Source organism: Pteropus alecto, unplaced genomic scaffold, assembly GCF_000325575.1.
Source record: "Pteropus alecto unplaced genomic scaffold, ASM32557v1 scaffold39, whole genome shotgun sequence".
Lineage (NCBI taxonomy): Eukaryota > Metazoa > Chordata > Mammalia > Chiroptera > Pteropodidae > Pteropus > Pteropus alecto.
The window spans coordinates 13678048-13686669 of NW_006443568.1; the positions used below are offsets into that span (position 1 = coordinate 13678048).

The window sequence follows — 8622 nt, forward strand, 5'->3', positions numbered from 1 at the left end:
CCTTTCAAAATGTTACTGCAGAAAAATATTTAACGACACAGAAATATGTTCAAGTTATATTGCTAAGTGAAAAGACAGGCTTCAGAGCACTGCAAAGGACCATCAATAATGTTTCCCTAATTTGGATAGGAAAAAGCATGAAGATATATATGGCAGCAGAACCAGAAAGACATACACCAAACATTTAACGGTGCTTAATACATTCAACAGGTGATTTTCAATTTCTTCTTATCGCTTATATTTTCCAAATTTTCTGCACTGAAAGTTTCTTTTGCATTCAAAAAGTTTTTAAAAAGATATGAAAAATAAAATAAAATTCCCTCATGTTAGAAAAGAGGAAACAGAAGTAGTACGGGTGATCTGGAGCTGAGGGGGTGTGGGCACGGGCAGGCTCGGCCGGGTCAGGTGCATCTTATATGAGGGGTTGCCTGTGTGAAGGGGACTTCTGGCAGCTGCTTCCACTGCTCTGGGCTGGGATCATGGAGCTTCTCCAGTTGTGCATGCTGGTGGTGTTTGCTGGTGAGTGCGGATAGGACCCACGGCTGGGAAGGGGAGGAGGGATGTGCATAGGCCCTATATTTCTTTCTTAGACGGAGCTGCTGCTCCGATCCCCACTGCCCTGGCCCCTCAGGCCCCCCCCAACCCTTCTGCCTCTGGTGAGGAACCATCAGTGGCTTCCAGTCCCCTCGAACAGTGGCTCTGGTCAGAAAGCTCTGGGTGGCCAAGCTGAGTGGCATGTTTCTGGACTGCTGTGAAGGTCAGAAACTATAGGTTCAGAACCCAGGGAACTGCTGAGTTGATACCTATGGTACTTTGAACAGAAATTACAAAAAGGGACCTCCCCACCTCACTCTGCTCCCACCTGTCCCTTTGACCGAATGATAACAATCATTCACATAGAGACAGTACTCTATTTTTAGAACCCATTCATGCTCATCATCTCCGCTGAACCTGGGAAGAGGGTTCTGTGGACCATCGGGAGATGGGCAATTTCTCTTTGATTTTAGTGAGTCAATTATAAAAATGTGGTTGCTTGTAAACTGGTATTTTTGTTTCTTGACCGTCTCAAAATACGTGATCTTAGAAAGGATACATTTTTAGATGGGGTCATATGTTACCTTGGGACTCCCAAGTTCTTGAGAGGAACATATTTCCAGGGTTACAGTGAAAATCATTAGGAAAATTGCAATCGAGCTACAGAAATTTATCTCTTAGATGTGAAGAGGCAATACAATGTAGAGAGAAAATACATAGATGAACTTGATTCAGACTCTGGCCCCGCCATCTCCTGGCAGTACGATCTCGGCCAAGCCACCCTCTCCCTCTATCCTCATCTGTAAAGTGGGTACAATAGCACCCTCTTCATAGAGTTTTTAGAAAGACTCTAATGACAAAACATATACAATGTTTAGCAAGTGTAAGTCACAGTAAGAAGCAATAGCTTAATACACAACATGCGCCCCAGGTGGTAGCAGCGTTGCCTCCCACCACTGTGGGGAACTCTTGGAAGGAGGGGCTCCACCCCCCTCAGTAGCAGATGAGGATGGAGAAAGCTACCAGACGAGAATTGCTGACAAGCTAAGCCAGTTCACCGAAGCCCTCGTAGCCACCGATTGAACTCCTCAATTTCTCAGGGCTGGGTTCACCTCTCTATAAAACTGTAATAAATAAGACCACCCAAAGGCATCCTGAATCAAAGCTGTTTCTATGACTTGCCTGGCAAGGGAGAGCTGCATCGTTCAGGCATGAATTGGTTTGTGTGTGTATTTCCAAGCTGAAATTGGAAGGGGTAGATTTAGGGCAGAATGAGGGATGGAAGTATGCCAAAAAAGGCAAGATTCTGAATTCAGATCCCTGCTTGGCCCAAGAGGTGGATGTCACTCTCCCTGCAGAGGGTTACCTTCAGGGTCCTTATCACCGAATCCGGGATTCCAGAGGACCTGGGATCATTCATCAGCCCAGTCCAAGCTTACAAATTTTCTCTTTAACATCAGTATAGCTAGAGCCACCATGTCATACAGAAGTGGCTACGTGGATCCTCACACATGGAGGGGACACACTGGGGACACAACAGGTTTTCAAGTAATGAACACCACCTGTCACTTTCAGCTGCAGCCCAAGGCCACCAAGGGTGATCTCACCCTGGGTCCGCTGCACGAGTCCCTCACAGTCCCGCTGTTCCCACCCCAACCCCTTCTAGTTCACTGTTTAATTCATTTGCATGAGGAGCTTTCATTATAACGTCATTTGCGTGGGGGTTAGGGAGCTCTATAGCTCGGATCGCCGAAGGCACCTACCCAGCCCCGTCTCCCTGAGATTATGAGCCCCATCTGTGCCCTTGAACCCTCTGCAGAGGTTGCACACAGCTACATTTCAGTCCCCTTCTTATTTTGTCTGCTCCTCCCAAACTCTCCTGAATTCACTGACTTAATATAATTTCATTTCTCCCAACTCATCAGAACGCATTCCTCTCTCCCAATAAAATAAATTCCCCTTATCAATTCTAACCAGAAGCTTTTATGACTGAAATGAAAAATATCCATGAAAATTATTGATTTCTAAATCACACTGCTTCCCAGAAGAATCAGGTGCGCTCTTGAATGCATGGATTTCTCCACCACATGTGGTGTCGGGCTGGGAGGGTGTAAGACACAGGGTGCCTCTTTCTCTTACCGAATGGGACCTCGATGCCCGGGGACCGAGAATAGAACCAAACCGCCTTGGATTTTGACCTTGGCTCTTCCATTTACCAGCCACTATGACCTGGAGCAAGTTACTGGAGCCTCAGTCTGCTCATCCCTGAAACGGGGGGTAAAAATAATATTTATTATACTAATGTCGAGTCTACGGCCGTGCCATCCTGAACAAACCCTATTCCGTCTGATCTCGGAAGCTAAGCAGGGTTGGGCCTCGTTTGTACTTGGATGGGAGACCATTTAGGAAGACCAGGTGCTGGAGGCATAAAAAATAAGGGATTGTAAGCTGACAAGGTCCTTGTAATCTGTGAGGTCAACCAAAGGTTGCATCACCTAAAAAATATATATATACTAATGTTGGTTTCTTCGTTTTCATAAATATACTGTAATTATACAAGATGGTTTTGACACTAAAGGAAAGTTCTATGAGAACTGTTTGTATGACCTCTGCAGCTTTTCTGGACATCTGGGAGATACAAAATAAGAGTTTATTTATCAAAAAAAAAAATAGTACTTATCTCATGGGATGGATGGAGTCAATAAATAACTACATGAAAAGACCCCATAGTAAGCTCTCATTCACTATCATTATATTTTTAATAGCTGTAGTGGTTGTTGTCATTTTATTATCCAAGGTCATTGATTTGGTCCAGGTGGAGCAGAGGTACCAGGCTTGGGGTCCACTGACCTCCCCTGAGACTCATGTCCTCTCCTTGTTGCTGGGCATCTTGGCAGGTGCGTGTCCAACCCAAGGCGGGATTCTGAACCTGAACGACATGGTCAAACAAATGACTGAGAAGACGCCCATCATCTCCTATTGGTTCTACGGCTGTCACTGCGGCCTCGGTGGCAAAGGCCCACCCCTAGATGCCACAGACCGGTAACCCCTCCCAGGCAGCCCCATGAGTGCCAGCCTGGTCCTGCCTTCACTCCAGAACTCTTCCCTTTCCTCTCCATCCATTTATTAATTTTGTGAATTTGTTTTGTATTGTGTGCTAGGAACTCTGCTGAGCTCTGATACAGCCCCGGCCTTCCTGCAGCTTCCCTTCTAGAGGGTTCCCTAAAGTCTCTGAAGGTCCCCCTTCCACTCCCAACCCCTAATCTAGTTAGAATACCCACACACACTCTCTGCTGCCAATGCACAGTGTTTTTAAAAAGTCCCACTTTTTTTTGTCATTATCTCATCTGATCTTCACCTGAGAATCGGCCAGAGGAGAGATGAGAGCCAGCCAGGTCCCTTTCCTAATCCACCACATACAGGCTGTGTGACCTTGGGAAAGTGGCTTGACCTCCCTGAGTCTCAATTTCTTCATCTGCAATATGGGGATAATATTAGTACCTTTGTCATAGGGTGGTAATGACTATTAAGAGAAAATTCATTTTAAAAAGCTGGCGCCTGGTACCTAGGAAGCACTCAATACGTGTTAGCGAGCGAGGCTGTCAAGAAGGCTAGACCCCTGCAGGCCTCGACTCTTCCAAGGTGGGCTCTCAGCTTCTCCCCTGGGGCCGGGGGCTGCCAAAGAGCCGAGTCAGCTAAGGACCCGGGCACTCTGCTGCCTGCCCCACCTCCTGTCCTCTCCCTCTCCCTCCAGGTGCTGCCATGCCCACGACTGCTGCTATGCTCACCTGAGGCACCATCGTTGCCGTTTACACACGGACCATTACAACTACAACTTTTCCCATGGGGACATCCAGTGCTGTGAGTGCCTGGGCCTCAGGATTGGAGTGAGAGATGGGGGAGGGGAGCTCTGGTGCTCACCGCCTTCATATGTGTGAGATTATGCACGAGCTACTCAACCTCTGTTTTTCTCATACGTCCAGTGGCAACAGCTGGGCTCTGGAGAAAGGGCAGGAATGGGGGTGGAAGTATGGAGAGGTTCAATGGGGGCTTTGGCCCCTGTAGGATCTGCAAGCCTGGTGGACCTCAGCTTAGATCCCAGACCCACCACTGCCCAGCTGTGTAACCTTGAACACGTTTGCTCAATCTCTCTGAACCTCAGTATCCTCGTCTGTAAACTGAGGATGCCAACAGTATCCTACCCGCTAAAGTTAATTCAAGAATTAAAATGAGAACAGACAGAATGAGCCTCACAGATGCCTGTCACAGAGTGCATGTTTGATAGATGACATGGGCTACTGATATTATTGTTGCTACCTTCATCATTTTTAATTCTCATAGTAGCTCAGCCAGGAGGCAGCCCCACCCCGATAACCTCCATTTTATGGACAGGAAACTGAGAGTAGAGTGAAGAAGTTTCAGCTGAAAATGACAGAGCCTGGGTCGGATCCCAGGTCACCTGGCCCCTGGGTCCATGCACGAAGGAAGGTGGCAGGTCCAAGGGCTGGGAATTAGATGCTCACATCACAGCAGCCCCTTTTAATTTAGAATTTAATAATGATAATAACAACAACAATAGCCAAAATTTATTGAGCACTTACTATGTGCTGAGTGCTTTGCCTTCGTACTTTAAGTCCCATGACAGCTCCCTGAGGCAGCACTTTATAATCATTCCCTTTTTATTACAGATAATGCAACCGAAGCATTGTGGTCCCTCCTGCCTGAGAGTCTTTGCAAATGCTATTCCATCTGCCTAGAATACTCCCCCTCCTCCACCCTGGCTTTCCACAGGGAGAGCAGACGCTTCCGGTCTCAGCTCCAATGGCTCTTTTCTCACTGTTTTATCATCTCGTAGCCCTGGCATCATTCCTTGCTTCCATGTAGCACAGTTTGTAATATATTCATTTCTGTGCTTCTCATCTGTGCCACTCCCATGGAGTGTGAACTTCACAGGTCCACTGTGTTCAGTCCTATTCCCCCCAGGCCTGCCACTAGATAGGGCTCAACTGTTCATTGAATGGATGAGTAAATAAATAAAGGTGCAATGCCACGTGGGGAGGTCATGGTACGTGCCCAAGGTCACACAGCTAGAATCGAAGTAGCTGGGAAGGGTACTCTAAAGCTGGGCAAGAATGGCACTGCCTTCAGAAGCTCCCTCCGGGGACCGCAGGCCCACCCTTGGCTCTGTATCAGGAAAAGAAAGACACTGAGCTCCCCACTCTTCCATCCCACAGCTGACAAGGGAAGCTGGTGTGAGCAGGAGCTGTGCGCCTGTGACAAGGAGGTGGCCTTCTGCTTGCAGCGTCACCTGGGCAGTTACAAGAAGAAGCTGCGTTTCACCCGTCAATTCTGGCCATCTCGCTGCAAGGGCAAGACCCCTATGTGCTAGGAGAAGCCTGACCTGGCTGTCCCACACCCCCTACCCTGGCCATTGGAAGTCCCGCAGGATTGCTGACATGCCTGTCCCAGTAGTAGCTAACCCCCGAACCAGCCTGGCTCCTCGAACACACTCCCAGGAAGAGAGAGAGTCTCAGCCTCTTCCCAACCACCTACCTGGCCTCTTGGGCCTTCTAAATCTTCCCGAGGCAGCGGCTATCTCCTCTGTGAGTGGGTTGAGATTTTAGGAAAAGCCAAGGAGAAGGAGCCCCTGAGATGGTGCTTGAGCCAAAACAGCAGGTGTGGCAGGTTCTCCCTGCCACTGCCATTCACTCAGCAGGCCTCCCCGGCCCAGCGTCATCTCTCCAATACACTGACCAAGCCACAGCCGGAGCAGGCTCTCTACGGGGCAGTACTGATCTTTCTGTCCCTATGACTGTTCTTCTTCAAACCCCGTGGCCCTCTACCACCCTAGGTGAGGGCCTCTCACAGGAGTTTGGGACCTGCGCTGTCTGGTGATATACCCCTCTCTCCACTAGGCTTGGAGGTCCTGGCAGGCAGGAGCCATGCCTGACTTAGACTCATTTGCATCGCCAGTGCCCAAAACAGTGCCAAGAAGGGTCTCAGTAATTACTTCTCAAGGAAAGGGCTGGAGGAAGGCCCTGCTTCTCTTGCTCCGGGCCCACAAGCCCATGTCGCGTGTCTTCCAGGCATCCCTATTTTTCTGCTTCCAGGCTTTGGCTCAGTGTTTCACTTGCCCTATCCAGGTGGCTAAGCCCTCCCAGGGCTCTTCAGGGTCCAAGGGCTACTTCTTACAGAAGTCTCCCTCGGCCGATTCCTCCCCAGCTCTGAGGCCTCACCCCCTCCTCTGAGCTCCAAATCCTTCATAACACTTTATGGGGCTATAATTTACCAAACTTTATCTTGAGTAGTATATCATCGCCTGGACTTCTTTGATCTCCAACTAGACTGGAGCCCCCGGAGGATGGGGGCCATGCCTGTCTCATGTTCCTTTCCTCTGCTCCCCCACATAGTAGGTACTCAACTATGCTTATGAATCAAATGAGCCCATAATGGATAGATGGAAGTTGTGGCAGATGTTGGTGACCCACCCAGATCCCCGAACTGCCAACTAAGCCATGTATTGACTGCCAAGTGCTCACATCTGTCTCATTCTCTGCCCTTATCTGCTGGGAGCCATATTGCCTATCCTCCCAGCCCCCCACTCTACCCACCTCTAACTAATGACTAGGAAGTATAACACCACAAAGGGTATAATTGCCAACCCTCTGCCTCTACGCAGGACCATCCTGGTGGTACATTGCATGCCCCAGAGCTCCTCCTGGGATCAGGCTGAGGGTAACATCTGGAACCACCCTTCTGCTTGCTTTGTCCCCTGGCCCATCCTGTTCTCCTTGTTCCCTTACAGGTTTCTCCTGAGAACACTCCCTCAATAAACCCTTCACTTGCACAAGAATCCTCGTCTCAGGCTTGGCTTCTAGAGAAAAGGATGGATGGATGGATGGATGGATGGATGGATGGATGGATGGATGGATGGATGGGTAACTTTTTCATATAAGGATCCACAATCTGTCATTCATATGTAATTTGCCATGTCTCAGCAGCAGGGATGGGGCACTTGGAGTCACCCACATCATCAGCCTGTGACACGCATATGTGAAACAGCTTACCAAACAGTTTTCCTGAGCTCAGAGGCTCATTCGAGGCAATGTAATAAGAATTAAGAACTATGGGTGCTGAGTTCAAATTCCAGTTAGACCACTGAATAGCCACGTGACCTTAAGTGAGGGAGGAATCTTGATTTCCTTAAGTGGGACATACAATTTAAATTAAGAGGAAAATAAGATGAGGTCAGTTTTTTAAACAAGATGAATGCATATTAGGCTCTTTGCGCAGTGTCTAGCATGTGGTCATTCCTCTTTAAATTAAATGTTAACTGTATTATGTTATTATTGTTATGTAGTGACTAAATCTGGTCACCTCCAAGATAAATCAAGAGCAAATAGTTCATCAATGTTCCCTGCTCCACCCAATTCCTCTCTCCCTTCTATATGGCTGTGCAAGCTGTTTTAATTACTTCCTGATGCATGATGTCCATTTATTCAAGACACAAAGGCAAGAGCTGGCAACCCTGCTTGTCCATCAAAACTCCCATGTTCTAGGCTCTGTGCCATTGATAATATCAGTGTTGGCAGGTATGCGCATTTATTCTCATTTTAAAGTTCTGAGCAACCTGAGACTCAGAATGGGGACAGGAACCTTCCGAGTTCCCACAACCAGCAAAAGCAAAAGAGTCATTTTCAGATCATTCCCCAGACTCATCTCACTCTGCTCCCTAACACCCCATCCCATTTGTATAGGTCAAGAAACTTCCAGCCGAAAATCCTGACTCAATGGGCTTCAGTCATGAGGGCATTTATGACCTCACATGACAAGAAGTCCAAGGAGAAGGTGGCTCTTTAGTGGCTTGATGATGTCATCAGCCCCCCGGTTTTTCTCCTGCTCTTGGCTGGCCACCCTCACTTTGCCTTTTGGGTGGCTTCTCTTGGCTCCAACATGGCAGCCATGACCCAGACCTCAAGCCAAAACATGATAACATCCAACAGAGAAAATGCTGCCTCTTCTGTATCTCCTTTTATTAAGCCCTACCACCACCGCCCAGCAGGCCTCCCGCCCTGGACTGGCCGCCTT

General features: G+C 48.3%; 1 protein-coding gene and 1 pseudogene across 1 annotated transcript; both read left to right on the plus strand.

Moving 5' to 3' along the window:
- The first annotated feature begins 462 nt into the window (after window positions 1–462).
- PLA2G2D (phospholipase A2 group IID) lies at window positions 463–6817 on the plus strand. The gene is made up of 4 exons (XM_006924491.1): window positions 463–519; window positions 3432–3576; window positions 4289–4395; window positions 5769–6817. Exons 1-4 carry the CDS (start codon window positions 480–482, stop codon window positions 5921–5923), a joined length of 447 nt encoding a protein of 148 aa, XP_006924553.1. The 5' UTR covers window positions 463–479; the 3' UTR covers window positions 5924–6817.
- On the plus strand, window positions 2843–2961 carry LOC112473026 (annotated as a pseudogene).
- Window positions 6818–8622: the final 1805 nt, after the last annotated feature.

What these genes read in the sequence shown, in the direction of transcription:
- PLA2G2D (XM_006924491.1), top strand. Translation starts at nt 480, where the DNA reads ATGGAGCTTCTCCAGTTGTGCATGCTGGTGGTGTTTGCTG. An exon ending in CATGCTGGTGGTGTTTGCTG is followed by an intron (nt 520 to 3,431) that starts GTGAGTGCGGAT and finishes GCATCTTGGCAG; the next exon opens with GTGCGTGTCCAACCCAAGGC. An exon ending in CCCCTAGATGCCACAGACCG is followed by an intron (nt 3,577 to 4,288) that starts GTAACCCCTCCC and finishes CTCTCCCTCCAG; the next exon opens with GTGCTGCCATGCCCACGACT.